Source organism: Salvelinus sp. IW2-2015, unplaced genomic scaffold (genome assembly GCF_002910315.2).
Source record: "Salvelinus sp. IW2-2015 unplaced genomic scaffold, ASM291031v2 Un_scaffold1518, whole genome shotgun sequence".
Lineage (NCBI taxonomy): Eukaryota > Metazoa > Chordata > Actinopteri > Salmoniformes > Salmonidae > Salvelinus > Salvelinus sp. IW2-2015.
In genome coordinates this window covers 126,665-146,913 of record NW_019942959.1, presented here as the reverse complement: position 1 = coordinate 146,913, position 20,249 = coordinate 126,665, and the positions used below count along the sequence as shown (strand labels likewise).

The following is a 20,249-nucleotide window of genomic DNA, read 5'->3' as shown; positions in this document are numbered from 1 at the left end:
ACAAAGGGCCGACCCTTCCCTCTTTACGGCCGACCCTTCCCTCTTTACGGCCGACCCTTTAAACTGCATAGTACAAATTATTATCTGCTAATTAAGACCTGAGTGGAATGAAGGTTAGGGTCAGGGTTAGGTTAGCAGGGTTAAGACCTGAGTGGAATGAAGGTTAGGTTAAGGGTTAGGTTAGCAGGGTTAAGACCTGAGTGAAATGAAGGTTAGGGTCAGGGTTAGGTTAGCAGGGTTAAGACCTGAGTGAAATGAAGGTTTGGGATGGGGTTAGGGTTGAACAGTGATTGCTTCTTTAAAAAGAAGTTGAATGTTTAAAGCAATGTTAATTTCATAGCTAAAGGTGTGTTTTTAATTCTACATGTACAATAATAACATAGAGGAGGCATTAAAGGGGCATTTTTTATATAACATAGTGGAGGCATTAAAGGGGCAGTATTTATATAACATAGAGGAGGCATTAAAGGGGCAGTATTTATATAACATAGAGGAGGCATTAAAGGGGCATGTTTTATATAACATAGAGGAGGCATTAAAGGGGCAGTATTTATATAACATAGAGGAGGCATTAAAGGGGGAGTATTTACATAATATAGAGGAGGCATTAAAGGGGCAGTATTTATATAACATAGAGGGGGCAGTGAAGGGCGCATATTTATATAACATAGGGGGCATTAAAGGGGCAGTATTTATATAACTAGAGGGGCAGTGAAGCGGCAGTATTTATATAACATAAGAGGGGGATATAAGGGCATGTGTTTATAAACATAGAGGAGGCATTAAAGGGGCAAGTATTTAATAACATAGAGGAGGCATTAAACGGGCCAGTCGTATTCTATATACACATAAGAGGGGCAGTGAAGGGGCTAGTTATATATTAACATAGACGAGGGCTTAAAGGGCAGTGTTTTATTATAACATAGAGGAGGCATTAAGGGCATATTTATATAACATAGAGGAGGCATTAAAGGGGCAGTAGTTTATTATAACATGAGGAGGCATTAAAGGGGCAGTATTTATATAACATAGAGGAGCATTAAAGGGGCAGTTATTAAATAACATAGAGGGCGGCATTAATGGGCAGTGTTTATAAAACATAGGGAGGCATTAAAGGGGCGCAGTATTTAAATTAACGTGAGAGGGGCATTAATGGGGCAGTTTTATTAACATAGAGGAGGCATTTAAAGGGGCAGTTTTGCAGTGAAACAATAATAAAGCGCTCACTCCTTTATTTTGGTTAACAGCTGAGAACGGTGCTGGGGAGAATGATATCACACTTCTATTGCGACAGAGCTATGGATCAGAGGATGACACATCTGATGTCAGACATTATAGTTTATCCATTTTTTATTTTTTTAAAGTCAGTAAAAAGAAATTTATATTTCAATGACTGCCTAGAGGAACAGTGGGTTAACGCGTGCCTTGTTCAGGGGCAGATCGACAGTTTTTTACCTCGGGGATTTTGATTTGCCAACCTTCCGTTACAAGTCCAACGCTATAACCACCTAGGCCACCTGGCTAGGCTACCTGGCGTAGGCTAACCTGCTGCACCCCAAACCATGCTTTGAGGCTAGCCATAGATTTACGGACAACAGGTAAAAACAAAGCATATAGAGTCCTGATGGGGTAGGTCAAGGGTTGCAAAGAGAGGGTTATTACTAACTTTCAATTTACGATAATCTAGAATACTTGTGGTATACTTTCACTAAAGTGATTATTTATGAGATCTATTACAAGAAGATTTGGTGGCCCTTTAGGGTCACTTCAGATGATTCACAGCAGGTGTCTGTAATAATCTCTGTCCCCTGCTTCAGATTGATCTATCGCGTGTCTGGATAATAATCTCTGGTCTCTGCTTAGATTGATCCAGGTAGTGCTGATACAGTGAATCTCTGTTCCCTGCTGCATCTACACAGATGAATCAAGGATATACTGGTAATAAATTCGTGGCCTGGATCTGCTTCAACCTATTGGTCATTCAGATCAAGGGTTCTGTTAACTATCTTCGCTACAGCTCCGCCCTCTCCCACTGCCCCTCCTGACACCAACAACAACCACCCTAACACTCAAAAGCAAAAAAAATAACAAGGACCTACTCTCGCTCAGTCCCCGACAGTCTCGGCGGATGGCGTGCGCCACTCTTGCCTCTGAGCAAGATGATCACAGGTATTGAGATAAAGTAAATCGTCTGGCACCTCTCGCTTCAAATCAGGATGAACACCGTAGCAGGGTTGGTTCGGCACCCCACTGCGTCATCTTCTGCACGGGCGCCTCCCTGGCTTCAATGAGACGTAGGCTGGCAGCAGGGTTGAGTAGCCTTTGGTAAACGTGTTCTTGCATACGTAGCGAAGATCGCTGCGTCCTAAGCATGCTTCAGCATGAATCACATAGGCCGGGTATCTGTACATATCTGGCCTCTGAATTCAGATGAGTCATACAGGGTCATTGTAGACTTTAAATCTCAGCGTGATGGTCTATGGGCACCTCGCTTAGATGAATCACAGGTATCTGTAATAATCTCTGGCCCTCTGCTTCAGATGATCACAGGTATCTGTAATAATCTCTGTCCCCCTGCTTCAGATGATCACAGGTGTCTGTAATTAATGTCTGTCCCTCTGTGTGGCCTTATCACATGTAAAATATTCAAAATCCTCAAATGAGATGATTTTCTAATAAAACAGAATGACAAAGCTATAAAACATTATCCTAAATACAAACTGTAAATTTAGTGAATACCATTAGTGTTTAATATGAGGGTTCCGGCATAAAATATATTTTATATACAGATGTATTATTTATTTATTTTACTCTAACCAGCTTTCCATCCAACCTTTTTTATACCAGTAAAGTACATGTGAGGATAAAAAAAATGTCATGACATAATTTTTTTCACTGTAAACTTTACAAATGTCAACAACAAAAAAAGACGCTAGACAAGGTGGGATCTTTTGACGACAGATTTCCATGTCAATATTCTAAAATCCGCATTAAAACAATATGTGCATTTTCCCACAAGAGATGTGTTACAATCAAATTGACTTGTTGCAGATAAAAAAATATGTGCGTGATGATGTAGTGCACATAAAAATACATTTTGCAGTTAAATTGAGATGTACCGAATTAAAAAATACAAGTTAAATGGGTTCCATCACATGTTCAACTCTACTGATGGTTTTGCATCATACAGTGTTCCCACTCTGGTATTGACACATGCGCTCTAGACAACAGCAGTAACTGCGCACATCTGGCTGGAGCGCATGTATAGCCTACAGTACACGATGAGATTATTATGGACAAAAAAGGCACGATTTTTATTTATTATTTCATACGCAGCCAAGCATCGATTATCATGTTACCAGAATAAGACCCTCGATATTTACTTGGAAATGAGCATCAAGCTCATCACCTTTCACGTTTACCACCCTGTGACGTTCATCATCATTTATTTAATCTGTAGCCTAATGGTGCTATCAAGACAACTGGGAAGTCGGATAAAAACGAAGTCTAATCATGATGCCACTGATCTTCAGGTCGGTAAATCGGAGGTCTAGAAAGAGGCCAGAGTTCCCGACTTGGAATTCTGAGTTGGATTTGTCAGTCGGAGTTCGTTCTGTTCGAATTCCCAGTTGTCTTGAACGCATTGAAGATGGAAGTCGGAGGTTTTCCAAGTTCTGAGTTCTCAGTTGTTTTGAACGCGGCATAATAAACTGTTTGCTTTCCTGATGAGTCGTAGTGGGAGGACTCCACAACGTGTCATTGTGTGACTCCAAATGTACTTCGATATATTGGTTATTATATACATTTTTGCGCATACAAGCGTTTCCATCGACATTTCCCGCAATGATTTTACCAACACAAAAAGATCCCACCTTGTCTAGCGTATGGGTCGTTACAGTATTTCGTTTTTTCGACTTTTGGAAAGTTTATAGAAAAATGTTCTATTTCCACCAGGCCTGTAATTTTTTTATCCGACTTGTATTTTACTGGCATAGAGACTTTAATTATGCGAAAAATGTCGGTGGAAACGCAAATGTTGATATAATAACCATCATATCCAAGTAAATTTGGAGTCACGACTCGGGAAAGCATGCCGTTTATTATCCTACAGATGAAATCATTTATGATGAATTTAACATGTGAAAGTGCAAAATGATGATTTTGATGTGTCCTTTCCAATACATATCCGAGGGTCTTATTCCGGGTGACATGATCATCGACGCTTGGTTGCATTTAACAAATACAAATAATGTCGCTCTTTAGTTCCTAATATACTCATCATGTAGGCTAAACGCGCTCTAGCCAACAGGTATTGTACACGTGCACCTTTGGCTAGAGCGCATGTGCCAATACCGGTGTCGGCACCGTCGTTACACAGTATAATGCTACATTTTTTTGCGAGAAAACCATCAGTAGAGTTGAAAATGTGATGGAACCCAATTTAACTTGGATTTTTTTATTCAGTACATGGTAATTTAAACCGCAAAATGTATTTTTATGTGCACCACGTCATCACGCACAGTCGTTTATCTGCAACGAGTCAATTTGATGGAAACATTTCTGGAGGGGAAAAATGCGCATATTATTTTTATGAATATTCTCATGAAAATCTGTTGCGAATCGGATGGAAACCTAGTTTATGTCAGTATGTATCTGTTGTCAATGTTTTTCCGTGAAACTGGTGGTAGTTGTGAAAATAGTTGCGCAGTTAATTAAAAATAATCCCGTTAATGATAGATATATTTTTTAATTAATTAGATAATTTTCTCTTGAACCATATGGTCTATCTACTAGAAACTCAACGACAATATGGACACAGATATACAAAATGAATACTATATATTAATTAATTGTATTAAAGTTATTGATTGCCATTGATTTTCTGTTAATTACCAAAATTACTGAAGATTCCGGTAACTTTGATAAACCACCGGTAGCTTTGCAACCCTAGGTACAACAGTTGAACTAAGATCCTGAGGCATTTATAAGTTATATTCTTCAAGAATCAGTGGGTATCTATCGATAATTTAAATGTCAAAATATATATTCAGCAAACACAGATTGCCCCTTTAATAAAACGCTGTATAAAAAGTCAAGGGGGAGTTTTTCAAAAAAGTAATATGTTTTGTTAACCAAGCTGTCAGCTATTGGACTGCTTCCAGATAAATTGGCTTTATAAGCCACAGCTAGCGAGGAAACCCTCTCTATCGATGGACTGAAGTTAATAGCATTGATTGTGGATATTATGTTTTGTCTCTACAGGGACTCCAGTGAATCGTATTCCAATCATGGCCAAGCAGGTGTTGGATCTGTACACGCTCTACAAGCTGGTCACAGAAAAAGGCGGCTTAGTGGAGGTCATCAATAAGAAAATATGGCGTGAGATCACCAAAGGCCTCAACCTCCCTACCTCCATCACCAGCGCAGCGTTCACCCTGCGAACACAGTGAGTGACACTGCTGCCGATAAATAACCTGATAACCTGTAGGGCCATCGCATATCACTTGACTCTACACCAGTAGTGGTGCAGGGGGTCTCCGAGAGCTAAGAGTCTCTACACCAGTAGTGGTGCAGGGACCACAAGTGTTATATGAGATATATGACTAGATATACAGTGTGATGTTATATATGACTAGATATACAGTATGATGTTATATATGACTAGATATATGTTGTTATATATGACTAGATATATGATTAGATCTATGGTTAGATCTGTGTCTGTATTAATACTACAGTTGATTCCTAATACACCATAATGTTACGTAAGGTCTGGACTTCTCTCTAACACCCATCCTGTTGTTATTCTTAGAAACACACATTCTATCACCACTGCTGTGCAGTACTGTAATTATGTTTTAGCAGACACTTCGTAGGCACAATAACATTCATTATTCTGCTACGATGTTGACTACATTACTACCATTACGGCCTGGATAATGCATGATAATGATAGAGTCGGAGAAGAGGGTTAACTGTACTGTCCTGACCGCAATGAAATGCAGAACAGAAGAAAGCCTGTTGATATACAGTGCATTCGGAAAGTATTCAGACCCCTTGACTTTTTCCACATTTTGTTATGTTACAGCCTTATTCTAAAATTGATTAAATATACCCCCCCCCCCTTAATCAATCTACACACAATATCACATAATGACAAAGTGAAAACAGGTTTTTTATTTAAAAAATTGCAAATGTACTAAAAATAAAAAACAGAAATACCTTATTTACATAAGTATTCAGACCCTTTGCTATGAGACTCGAAATTGAGCTCAGGTGCATCCTGTTTCCATTGATCATCCTTGAGATGTTTCTACAATTTACCTAATTTATCTGTGGTAAATTCAATTGATTGGACATGATTTGTAAAGGCACATACCTGTCTACAGGGTCCCACATTTGACAGTGCACGTCAGAGCAAAAAGCAAGCCATGAAGTCAAAGAAATTGTCCGTAGAGTTCCGAGAGAGGATTGTGTCAAGGCACAGACCAAAAAGACGTCTGTAGCTTTGAAGGTCCCCAAGAACACAGTGGCCTCCATCACTCTTAAATGGAAGAAGGTTGGAACCACCAAGACTCTTCCTAGTGCTGGCCACTCGGCCAAACTGAGCAATCGGTGGAGAAGGACCTTGGTCAGGGACGTGACACTACACATCCAAGTATATCTTACCAAATTATGAAAGACAAGCATTGTAATTTTGGAAGACGTGAAACACTATCAACTGTTGAAATCTGTTGTGATGTTTTTAAAACGGTATAAACTGCCTTAATTTAGCTGGACCCCATTTAAGAACAACCGAAAGCTGGTCTTAGCAGTAACATTTGTATTGATTATGGATCCCCGTTAGATCCAGAATAAATACAATACAAATTTTTACCGCTAAGACCAGCTTTCAGTTGCTCTAAAATATCCCCAGCAGTTCATACTGAAATTGGCACTTTGGCTCACGTTTTTGTGGCCACACTACAGATATTTCCAAATTCTCTCAGTGCAAGCTCACATAAAACTGGTCCCATCTCAGTGCAAACAAACTCAGATAAGACGTGTAAATTACCAAACCTGAAGATTTGGGTTTGAAAATAGAGGAGTGCTGGCCTTAACAGGTCGAAATTGTAAACGAGAATGTATTTGACAATTGAGCTGGCTTAACACCAGCTAAAAATAGAGCCCTGAATGTTTTATAGGTTGGCTGTTGTAATAAATTACATAATGTAACCTTGTTGACATCCAGGATGACACAAGCATTATGGCAGCCTCTTGGTGTAAAACTTCTCCTTCAATAAAACATTGTGAAATGTCCTGTTCCCCGATCCCTTCCTACAGGTATATGAAGTACCTCTACCCGTACGAATGTGAAAAGAGAGGTCTGAGCTCCCCCGGAGAGCTCCAGGCAGCTATCGACAGTAACCGCCGCGAGGGACGTCGTCAGAGCTACGGGTCGGCCATCTTTAACTACTCTCCAATGGGGACAACCTCCATCGTCTCCTCCCCCAAGATGAGCATGCCTCACCTGGCCATGTCCACCCTCAATGGAGCACATGTGACCCAGGGACACAACATCAAGAAAGGTGAGACACATGTCATGTGACCAGGAAGAAGCTGCCGTGCTGCAGTTGTGGCTACCATTGGGACGGCGTTGTGTAGGATTCATTCCTGCATCAGACTGGCACCCAGGCTACATAGGGACGGTGTTGTGTAAGATTCATTCAAAATAAAATAAAATAAAATTTTATTTGTCACATACACATGGTTAGCAGATGTTAATGCGAGTGTAGCGAAATGCTTGTGCTTCTAGTTCCGACAATGCAGTAATATCTAACAAGTAATCTAACAATTTCAACACAACTACCTAATACACACAAGTGTAAAGGAATGAATAATGTACGTAAAAATATGTACATAAAAAAATATATGAATGAGTGATGGCCGAACGGCATAGGCAAGATGCAGTAGATGGTATCGAGTACAGTATATATGTAACGGATGTGAAATGGCTAGCTAGTTAGCGGGTACGCGCTACTAGCGTTTCAATCAGTTACGTCACTTGCTCTGAGACTGAAGTAGGGTTTCCCCTTGCTCTGCAAGGGCCGCGGCTTTTGTGGAGCGATGGGTAACGACGCTTGTGGGCGACTGTTGTTGATGTGTGCAGAGGGTCCCGGTTCGCGCCGTGTCGGGGCGAGGGGACGGTACTAAAGTTAAACTGTTACATATACATATGAGATGAGTAATGTAGGGTATGTAAACATATAAAAGTGGCATTGGTTTAAAGTGGCTAGTGATACATTATTACATACATTTTTCCATTATTAAAGTGGCTAGTGAGTTGAGTCAGTATGTTGGCAGCAGCCACTCAATGTTAGTGATGCTGTTTAACAGTCTGATGGCCTTGAGATAGAAGCTGTTTTTCAGTCTCTCGGTCCCTCTGCTCTGATGCACCTGTACTGACCTCGCCTTCTGAATGATAGCGGGGTGAACAGGCAGTGGCTCGGGTGGTTGTTGTCCTTGATGATCTTTTTGGCCTTCCTGTGACATCGGGTGGTGTAGGTGTCCTGGAGGGCAGGTAGTTTGCCCCCGGTGATGCGTTGTGCAGACCTCACTACCCTCTGGAGAGCCATACAGTTATGGGCAGAGCAGTTGCCGTACCAGGCGGTGATACAGCCCGACAGGATGCTCTCGATTGTGCATCTGTAGAAGTTTGTGAGTGTTTTTGGTGACAAGCCGAATTTCTTCAGCCTCCTGAGGTTGAAAAAGGCGCTACTGCGCCTTCTTCACAACGCTGTCTGTGTGGGTGGACCATTTCAGTTTGTCCGTGATGTGTACGCGAGGAACTTAAAACTTTCTACCCTCCACTATTCCTGTATCAGACTGGCACCCAGGCTACTATAGGGACGGTGTTGTTGTAGGATTCACTCCTGCATCAGACTGGCACCCAGGCTACTATAGGGACGCGTTGTGTAGGATTCACCTCTGCATCAGACTGGCACCCAGGCTACTATAGGGACGGTGTTGTGTAGGATTCACTCCTGCATCAGACTGGCACCCAGGCTACCTATAGGGACGGTGTTGTGTAGGATTCACTCCTGCATCAGACTGGCACCCAGGCTACTATAGGGACGGCGTTGTGTAGGATTCACTCCTGCATCAGACTGGACCCAGGCTACTATAGGGAGGTGTTGTGTAGGATTCACTCCTGCATCAGACTGGCACCCAGGCTACTATAGGGACGGTGTTGTGTAGGATTCACTCCTGCATCAGACTGGCACCCAGGCTACTATAGGGACGGCGTTGTGTAGGATTCACTCCTGCATCAGTCCTGGCACCCGGGCTACTATAGGGACGGTGTTGTGTAGGATTCACTCCTGCATCAGACTGGCACCCCAGGCTACTATAGGGACGGTGTTTTGTGTAGGATTCACTCCTGCCATCAGACTGGCACCCAGGCTACTATAGGGACGGCGTTGTGTCGGGAATCAACTCCTGCATCAGACTGGCACCCAGGCTACTATAGGGACGGCGTTGTTTGTTGCTCACTGATTTGAAAGACGTGTGTGTCCATGACCTGACTGTTGAATTTAATGACACAGGATGGAGTGAAGACGAAATGCTCAGGAATTTTGATTTCCTTGTAAAAAATAAAAATCTCCTCTCATAATTTGATGCTGTAATTTCCCACAAGGTTTGAATATCAAACCGGACAGTTTAATGACAGAGTATTGACCACTGCCTGGGGAACATCTGTACTGACAACCAGAAGAACTTCCTGATAAATGCCCACAGAACGCCCATCTTCTTTCTCAGCGATTTGGTTCAAAGCAAAAGACGCATTTCCCAAGATCCGAAAGAAAGAAAATGGACAATAAACTATATAAAGTATTCTTCTTTAAAACTCTCTCTTGAAAAAGTGATTTTTAATCTCAATTAGACTAACCTGGTAAAAATAAATCAATGAATTCTTCTCTCTATTTTAACCCAGAGGATGGTCTGATGGCGGGTTGTCTGTCGGGTCGTGTGGGGGGGGTGCCCATGTCTCTGGGAGGTCACCCCCAAGCCGTGGCAGCTCAGGCGGCTGCAGCGGTACAGGCTGCAGCGTTGGAGCAGCTGAGGGAGAAGCTGGAGAGCGGGGAGCCGCCGGAGAAGATGGTGATGGCCGAGGAGCAACAGAGACTCATGCAGCACGCGGTGCAGCAGAACCTCCTCGCCATGGCAACACAGCTTCCCATGAACATCAAGATCAACAACCGAGCTGAGCGGATGAGAGGTGAGATAAACCAACGCTAAAGTTACTAATGTTGCTATTCTGAATATCAGCTGTGTCTGGAATGACACCCTATTCTCCATACAGTGCACTACTTGGGTGCCATTTTGGACATAGTTACTAAAAATGTGTTTATCTGTTATTATGTCCTGAGGTGAGACAAATCAATACAGTTACCTTATTAATGTGGACTTATGCGTGTCTGATATTATGAATAGAGGATGTGTCTGAAACAATGTGTATTAAACCCTGGATGAACGACGGGGCAATGTATTGAAGCCACAGGGCCTCCATCTTGGCACTCCTCTTCCGTTGTAAAAAATATTCTGGAAGTTATAGAAATGTATTTTTATTAAATGTCTACATTCGTTTTTAACTCGTTTATTATATTACAGACACTTAATGCGTACTTTTAAATTATATTATGTCAGGTAAACATAAAAACATTTTTTTTTTTTTTTTATCCTTAAAAATATAAAATTTTTGAGAGAATTTTTTTTACATTTTCTTCTTGAAACATTTAATTGAAATACTGTAAAATGTAATTCATTCCTATGGAGGACTGCTCCCACTGGGGAGAGACAATATGGCCGACCAGTGGCTTCTAAACCTCTCAAAGGCCAATACACAGCATCAGGGTTTATATACATCATTGGTCTGAAATGGCACCATACTTCCTACATAGTCTCCAGCTATAGGGAACAGGGCAGGGCTCCCAATTACAATCAGCTGACCTGTCTCCAGCTATAGGGAACAGGGGCAGGGCTCGGCCCGAATTTACTGTACCATCAGCTGACCTGTCTCCAGCTGATAGGAACAGGCAGCCAGCGGCATCCCAATTACATTCAGCTGACCTGCTCTCCAGCTTAAGGAACAGAGCAGGGCTTCCAATTACATCAGCTGACGTGTTCTACCAAGCTAATTAGGAACAGGCAGGGCTCCCAATTACATTCAGCTGACCTGCTCTCCAGCTATAGGGAACAGGGCAGGGCTCCCAATACTACAATTCAGCTGACCTGTCTCCAGCTATAGGAACAGGCAGGGCTCCCAATTACTGTATCTAATCGAGCTGACCTTGTCTCCAGCTATAGAACAGGCAGGGCTCCCAATTACATTCAGCTGACCTGTCTCCAGCTATAGGAACAGGGCAGGCTCCCAATTACATTCAGCTGACCTGTCTCCAGCTATAGGGAAACAGGGCCAGGGCATCACCCAATTAACTTGTACATCACTACCTGTCTCCCAGCTATAGGGTGAACAGGCCAGGGCTCCCAATTACTGTACAATAGCTGACCTGTCTCCAGCTATAGGGAACAGGCAGGCTCCCAATTACATCAGCTGACCTGTCTCCAGCTATAAGGAAAACAGGCAGGGCTCCGCACATTACATCAGACCTGACCTGTCTCCAGCTATAGGGAACAGGGCAGGGCTCCCAATTACTGTTACAATAGCGAGCCTTCTCCAGCTATAGGGAACAGGGCAGGGCCCGCAATTACATCAAGCTGACCTTCCTCCAGCTATAGGGGAACAGGCGGCTCCCATTACATTGCAGCTGACCTGTCTCAGCGTATAGGAACAGGGGCAGGGCTCCCAATTACATGCCAGCAGCTGACCTGTCCCAAGCTATAGGACAGGCAGGGCTCCCAATTACATGCAGCTGACCTGTCTCCAGCTATAGGGAACAGGGCAGGGCTCCCAATTACATGCAGCTGACCTGTCTCCAGCTATAGGGAACAGGGCCGGGCTCCCAATTACATGCAGCTGGGAGTCGATTGTTCCTTGAGCGGATGGTCAGGGGGTCGGAAAATAGTTGTAATATAATCTGTTCACTGTCTTCAGAAAGTTTTCACACACCATTACTTTTCCCACATTTTACAGCCTGAATTTTTTAATTAAATTATTAAATTGTGATTTTGTGTCACTGGCCTAAACACAATACCCCAAAATGTCAAAGTGGAATTATGTTTTTAGAGATGTTTAGAACTGACAAATAAAATGAAAAGCTGAAAGGTGTTGAGTCGATATGTATTTAACCCCATTGTTATGGCAAGCAGGAACAATGTGCTTAAAAAGTCAGATAAGTTGCATGGATTCACTCTCTCTGCAATAATAGTGTTTAACATGATTTTTGAATTACCTCATCTCTGTAACCCCACACATACAATTATCTGGAAGGTCCCTCAGTTTGAACAGTGAATTTCTAGCACAGATTCAACCACAAGGACCAGGGACGTTTCAATGCCTCGCAAAGAAGGGCACCCATTAATAGATGGGTAAAAAAAAAGAAAAAAAAGAAAGCAGACATTGAATATCACTTTGAGCTTGGTGAAGTTATTAACTACACTTTGGATGGTGTATCAATACACCCAGTCACTACAAAGACACAAGCGTCCTTCCTAACTCTGTTGCCGGAGAGGAAGGAAATCACTCAGGGATTTCACCATGAGGCCAATGGTGACTTTAAAACAGTTACAGAGTTTCATAGCTTTGATAGAAAACTGAGGATGGATCAACAACATTGTAGTTACCGCACAATACTTACCTAAATGACAAAGTGAAAAGGAAGACTGTACAGAATAAAAATATTCCAAAACATGCATTTTTGCAGTAAGACACTAAAGTAAAACTGCCAAAAATGTGTCAAAGAAATGAACGCTAAGTCCTGAGTAGAAAATGTTATGTTTGGGGCAAATCCAACACAACACATCACTGAGTACCACTCTTCATATTTTAAAGCATGGTGGTGGCTGCATCATATTATGGGTATGCTTGTCATTGGCAAGGACTAGGAAGTTTTTTAGGATGAAAAGAAACGTAATAGAGTTAAGCACAGGCAACATCCTCGAGGAACCCCTGGTTCATTCTGCTTTCCACCAGACACTGGGAGACAAATTCACCTTTCAGCAGGACAATAACCTCAAACACAAGGCAAAATATACACTGGAGTTGCTTACCAAGACGACATTGAATGTTCCTGAGTGGCCTAGTTACAGTTTTGACTTAAATCAGTTTGAAAATCTATGGCAAGACTTGAAAATGGCTGTCTAGCAATGATCAACAACCAACTTGACGGAGATTCAATAATTTAAAAAAGAATAACGGGCAAATATTGTACAATCCAGGTGTGCAAATCTCTTAGACTTTCCCAGAAAGACTCACAGCTGTAATCACTGCCAAAGGTGATTCTAACATGTAATGACTCAGTGGTGTGAATACTTATGTAAGTATTCTGAGGATGGTAGCTGACTCTATAGCCACTCATATCTGTCATATCTTTAATCTGAGCCAAGAGGAAAGTCTTTGTGCTCAGGCCTGGAGGGAAGCCAAAGTTTTTCCGCTGCCCAAGAGTGGTAAAGCGGTCTGTACTGGTTCTAACAGCAGACCTATAAGTTTGTGTTTGACCAAATACAATGCTATTTTTCTGTAAACAAATTAACAACGGACTTTTAGCATGCTTATGGAGAAGGGCACTCAACATGTATTGCACAGACACAAATGACTGATGATTGGTTGAAAGAAATTGATAATAAGAATATTGTGGGAGCTGTACTGTTAGATTTCAGTGCAGCCTTTGATATTATTGACCATAACCTATTTTGAAAAAAACGTATGGGTTATGGCTTTTCAACCTCTGCCGTATTGTGGAATTCAGAGCTATCTATCTAATATGAACTCCAAAGTGGGTTGTGTTCTTTTTAATTGGAAGCTTCTCTAATGTCACATGTCAAAAGTGTGAGTGTACCTAGCTAGGGCAGCTTCCATAGGATACCTCTCTTTGCTCTTTTCTTTATTTACCCAGAATTACCTGCCACTTGGATTAAACAAAAGCTTGGTGTCCAGTGGTATGTTTCTGATAATAAATCATACCATATACGCATCGCAACCAAGCTAAGATCACATGAAACCCTTTAAAAAAGATTTGCGTTTTCTTCGTTTGGAATGGGTGGCCAGTATATAAACTGGTCGCCTGAACGATCTTCTAAAACTAAGAGTATTGTATTGGTGAAAAATAAATCAAAAAAAAAAAACAATATAGTCTAGACTGGTAATGAATGTGTGGCTGCCTGAACAAGTACGAGAGGAAACTAAATAACTTAGTGTTACCTTAGATTGGTAGCTTCATGGTCAAAAGCATATATGATTCAAGGTTGTAAAGATGGGGTGAGCGGTCTGCGTAAAAAGAGATCTCTGCTTTTTGACACACATGCACCAAAGCTAATTCCTGTAGGCTCTGTTTTGTCTAATCTTGATTATGTCCAGTCGTGTGGTCCAGTGCTGCAAGGAAAGACTAGTTAAGCTGCCGCTGGCCAGAACGAGCGGCACGTCTTGCTCTTCATTGCTAATCAGAGGCTGATATAAACTGATGCAGTGCCAGTGTTCTCTTGGCTTAAAGAGTTGAGGAGAGACTGCTCTGACACGACACACGTTCCACCAGACATGCCATCAGGGTCTTTTCACAGTCCCCCAAATCTAGAACAATTTCAAGAAGCGCTCAGCTATTATGATAGAGTCCTTATTGCATGAACTTCCTTCATCTCATAATTGCTCAATAAAACAGAAACCTGTTTCACATAACAGATAAAGCAACACCGCACGGCACAAGCCCTCCCTTAGTCTGACATAGATAGTTTGTGTGTACACATTGATATGTAGGCTACGTTGTCTGTACATTTTTGTTTATGTTAGTTCTGTCTTGAGCCGTTCTTGGTCATATTGCATGTTCTGTATTATGTTTATGTTTGTGTTGAACACCAGGAAGAGTAGTACTGCTTTGAAAGCTAATGGGATTCATAAAAAAAAATATACAAAAATACAATTAAATTATTTCTGTGATGTTGACATGTTTTTAAACTTTTGCAAACATATTTAAAAAAACATTTTTTCACTTTGTCATTTTGGGGCTATTGTCGTGTAGATGGGTGAGGGGGGAAAAATCGATTGAATGCCATTTTTGCAATTCAGGCCGTAAACACAACAAAATAGCAATAGGTCAAGGGATGTGAATACTTACGAAGCGCACTGTATAGTATTTAACAAAACAGAAATCATTTCAAACCTTGATTAAATTGGGATACGATCACATATGCCTCTTTATTTAAACGTGGAGATACTTGGAACAGATTTCCTGAATTCAAAATCAGGTTGAGGTTATTTCCGGTTGATTTACAGCTTTTATGTCAATGACCAAAATATATATATATATATGATAATATAGTACCAAAATAAAGGAAAAAGCCTTGAATGAGTAGGTGTGTCCAAACCTTTGACTGGTACTAATATAGTAACAGTCAAAGGTTTGGACACACCTACTCATTCAAGGCTTTTTCTTTATTTGTACTATTTTCTACATTGTAAAATAATAGTGAAGGTATCAAATCTATAAAATAACACATATGGAATCATGTGGTAACCAAAAAAGTACTAAACAAATTAAAATATATTTTAGATTCTTCAAAGTAGCCACCCTTTGCCTTGATGACAGGTTTGCACACTCTTGGCATTCTCTCAACCAGCTTCACCTGGAATGCTTTTCCAACAGTCACACTCTTTTAAGATCAGAAACGATTGGGGAACCCTGGAACAGGGTGTCATTTCAGACACATCCACAGTTACTAATGTGAATACACATGTTTATTCATTGTTATGCCCTTATAATGTTGTAATATTGATGCAATTATGATGTATAACTGTGACACACACACACATTAATAATTTCAAAACTCACAGAGAAGCATTTGGAGAAAAAATATTGTAATTTAGAGATGATTCCCTTATTGTGTATTACAGTGGGGTTCTGTAACACATCCTGCTTAATATCCAACTAACCCAACTCAATCTACAGTGGGGTTCTGTAACACATCCTGCTTCATATCCAACTAACCCAACTCAATCTACAGTGGGTTTCTGTAACACATCCTGCTTCATATCCAACTAACCCAACTCAATTTGCAGTCGTTTTTACCGCAACAAAAATAACACCACATCTTTGACAAATGTTATTGTTCTGTGTTCCGGAGTGTATCAGAGTTCTAGAACTTCTCCTTCTAGAACCCAGGCTATTTATTCTTCTCCAACATGTGATTGGCGTGTCAATGTTACTGTTTGTCCTCTACTATTATATAACTAGGGGTTTTTAAGCTGTGTAGCACAGTGGTGGTATGCCGACATCAAGTAAGAGTATTTCACCATACGATAGGTGAGTCACTATTACACACAAACACACACAGTTCATCATAAACATCTGCAATGTGATGTCTGAGGACTTCTTCGATGTCATGAAGAAATACTGCTTCCATGACTACGGCGGGCAGAGCTGCCCGCCCACTCTGTTGATGGTTCTCAGCGTCGCGGGTGTTTACGACAAGCCATAAGTCATACATTACTGACTAATAGAGACTAAAGGAAGAATGAGGGGGCCTATCTGCTCAGGTGTGGTTTCATCTCTCTCCACATGACTGCCTCTCAGGCATTAGTTATAATTGTGGGCCTTTCCCCCGAAAGCTTAATGGTAGAATGAGTCAGAATCTTTCACAGGTTAATTCCTCTACTGTCCGACCCGACCAGTCTGGCTGGGCTGCAACCCAACATATAAACACCATCATTTACAGATTACATCAAAACTTGTATTAAATATGGCAGCCTAGGCCAGAGAACGCCTGCAAAATGTTCTGTAACAGCTGTTTTGATCTAAACTCTAAAATTATATAGTATATTTAGTGTGTATCTGCACATTAATGATATTTTACAGAAATTAAACTTTACAATATTCTTGCATGTTGTTCTTATTTGGGAGAAGATTGTTGCAAGCCTTGTTTTTTTCCCCATGAGTAGCTACACGTTCTCCAAGTGCCTGCCTGCCTGTCAGTCTGTGTGTGTGTGTGTGTGTTATGATATGATGTCACACGTCTCCTCAGGGAGATAACCCGTTGGCGATAACCGACATGTACAAATGGTTCGCTACATCTTTTGACAGTTCCCTTTCCCTCAGAACTCTTTAATAAACTGCTTCTTACCCTGTCACTCTAGGAGTTATCGCCAATACTCTGCCGAACGCTTCTCTCCTGCTCCTTGTGTTCCCTTTTTAAATGCTGATATTGAGTTTTCCTCTCTCTCGCCTCCTGACAGATGATAGACAAGAGACTCCATTGAACCTGTCTACCAGCGGCATTAGCAGCATCAACATGTCAATAGAAATAGATGGAGTTGTCTACACAGGTAAATAGAGGGGCCGTTTGCTGATGTAATTGCAGGCAGGAAATTCAATAAGTTATAGCAGCACCCTGGCGCTTAGTCCTCCACGCAATTTGATGTCTTTGCTATAAAATCCATCGTAATGAAGTGGCCGTCCAATAGAGTTAAAAAAGTTAAATATCTCAGAATTGAGGCTGTGGATGGGAGATCGATGGGGTTTATTGTCTTAGACGTGCCCGGGAGAGAGGCCACGGCAGGTTTAGCCTCCACACCTCCTGCATGACTGTTCACCACCTCCTCCTCTGCCTTCGAGCAATGGGGTAATTACCTCAAGATAGGTAGGCCAGACAGTTCATGTCGTGGCGTAAAGAATAAGCCTGCTGGTGGAAATCTTCCAGTGAGGTTGAAGTGGCCATTAACATCAGATATAGTTGAGATCTATCTATCTGTCTGTCTGTCTGAAACACCATGTTCAGTGAGGTAGACTGCAGTGTCTGTGTCAGTTGTCCAATTCATGGTTGTTTAGGTGTGACAATGTGTTATTTGTTAGTTAGTGAGTTGATAGGTCATCATAGTATTTGTCTAATTGTGACATTACAGTAAGTTGTAAATACTATTATATTAATCTGCCCCAAAAAACTGGTTGTAAGAACATGTAGAAATGTACAGTACCAATTAAACTACTACTACTAGTAGTATCAGTAGTAGGAGTATCAATAGTAGTAGTAGTAGTAGTAGTATCAGTAGTAGTAGTAGTAGTAGTATCAGTAGTAGTAGTAGTAGTATCAGTAGTAGTAGTAGTAGTAGTAGTAGTAGTATCAGTAGTAGTAGTAGTAGTAGTATCAGTAGTAGTACAGACAGACAGACAGAAGACAGACAGACAAAGACAGACAGACAGACAGACAGACAGACAGACAGACAGACAGACAGACAGACATCAGACAGAGAGACAGACCAACATCGCATCCTCAGTCTCTCAGTGTCTTTGTCCCACAGTTCCTTGCGTCTAATGAATGTGTCACCATATATCTTACCTATATGTTTACACTGCTCCAAACTGAAGCAGCTGTTCTCAGGAAACACAAAAAAAGACAGCAGACTTCATCTGCATACACACGTGGTCAGAGGTCCTCTTTACATACCATTCCAGAGGTCAGAGTTCAGAGGAAGGAAAAAGAATAGAGCGAGAGAATTTTCATTTTCTACAGAAGTATTTTCTCAGTAAATAATTTTTTTAATGTTTTATTCTTCAACTGGAATTAAAGGGAGTTGAGAAAAGGGAGAGGAAGAGGAAGAGGAGGAGGAAGGGAAAAGCCACCTTCAAACAATTGAAGTATTTTCTCCTGGTATCTCAGACCGCTTGTTGTCTTTGGGGAATGATGGGGGTGGGGTTAGGGGGTGAGCTGGGGGTGGGACTCAGCTCAAGGGGAGGAGTTTCCCATGTCCGTGGACCGAGGATGTAGAGGAGGAGGAGGAGGAGGAGGAGGAGGAGCAGGACGGTTGGATCTGTATGGAGGAGGAGTTCATCCCCGGACTGCTCTTTCCCTGAGAGAAGGTGTCATTCTGGTTCTGGACCCGGTGACCACCCAGCACTCGTAGGGAGGGAGGGCTTTCTGGCAAACAGAACACCTGGAGAGACGGAGGGAGGGAGGAGACCTCCTGTAAGATCTTATGATCTGTGAACTGTACATGATACAGACAACATATTGGAGTCATTATACCTTATGATCTGTGAACTGTACATGATACAGACAACATATTGGAGTCATTATACCTTATGATCTGTGAACTGTACATGATACAGGACAACATATTGGAGTCATTATACCTTTTGATCTGTGAACTGTACATGGTACAGACACATCCAGGCTGTATCACAAACCGGCCGTGATTGGGAGTCCCATAGGACGGAGCACAATTGGCCCAGCGTCGTCCAGGGGTTGGCCGGTGTAGGCCGTCATAGTAAATAAGAATTTGTTCTTAACTGACTTGCCTTGTTAAATAAAGGTTCTTTATACTCCTTATAGCTCTGTGTGGAGTATGCTAGATTCTTAGATAGGCTAGAATATCTAGATGGTAGAATTCTAGATGGCTAGATCTAGATGGCTAGATTCTAGATGGTAGATTCTAGATGGCTAGATTTCCTAGATGGCTAGATTCTAGATGCTGACTAGATGGCTAGATTCTGAATATATATTTTTTTTTTTTTTACATGAATTTATTCAACAAAAAATATGAATATGAATGTCTCAACTATCTTATTTGATTATGTTAATTTGAAGATGTTGTTTGGAAACAATATACTTCACAAGTACATCCACATTTCCAGAGTGGGTTCTCCTGTAATTCTGAAGTTATGATCCATTTTATGATGACTACAACACAACGAATGGTAACTGGATTCAAAGGAACTCCCTCTGCTCGTGACTTGCTGAACGTGCAATTCCTAAAGGAGAACTGTGATTGGTTACTGACCTATATGACACTTATAAAACGTGTCATATCGTTAAAGTAGCAGAGAGACCACTCTGGAAATGTGACGTGTTTAAGGTAATGTTTAAAACCATTTTGTCTAAAAGAGTTGTTTTGGATATTCATATATCTCATATTTAATTCATATGTTGAAAATAATTAATGTGACAAAATAATCTTGAGAATCAGACATGCTCCATCTTTGAGAGCACATTATATGGAGTTTAACCAAGATGCTGTCTGTGTTTATGTACAGTTTACGGATCATAAGATCTAATAGGAGGCATGTACAGGTTCTAAACAGGGCCTAAAATGGCCCGGTCATAATATA

At 41.3% G+C, this 20,249-nt stretch overlaps 1 protein-coding gene across 1 annotated transcript in view; it reads left to right on the top strand.

Moving 5' to 3' along the window:
• LOC112071097 (AT-rich interactive domain-containing protein 3A-like) overlaps window positions 1-17,588 on the top strand; it is a 77,664-nt gene extending 60,076 nt beyond the window's left edge. The window contains exons 2-5 of the mRNA XM_024138570.2: window positions 5,263-5,446; window positions 7,324-7,568; window positions 9,974-10,258; window positions 17,381-17,588. Of these exons, the coding sequence (XP_023994338.2) occupies window positions 5,263-5,446; window positions 7,324-7,568; window positions 9,974-10,258; window positions 17,381-17,478 (812 nt within the window). The 3' untranslated portion in view covers window positions 17,479-17,588. The remainder of the gene's footprint in view (window positions 1-5,262; window positions 5,447-7,323; window positions 7,569-9,973; window positions 10,259-17,380) is intronic.
• The last annotated feature ends 2,661 nt before the right edge of the window (window positions 17,589-20,249 follow it).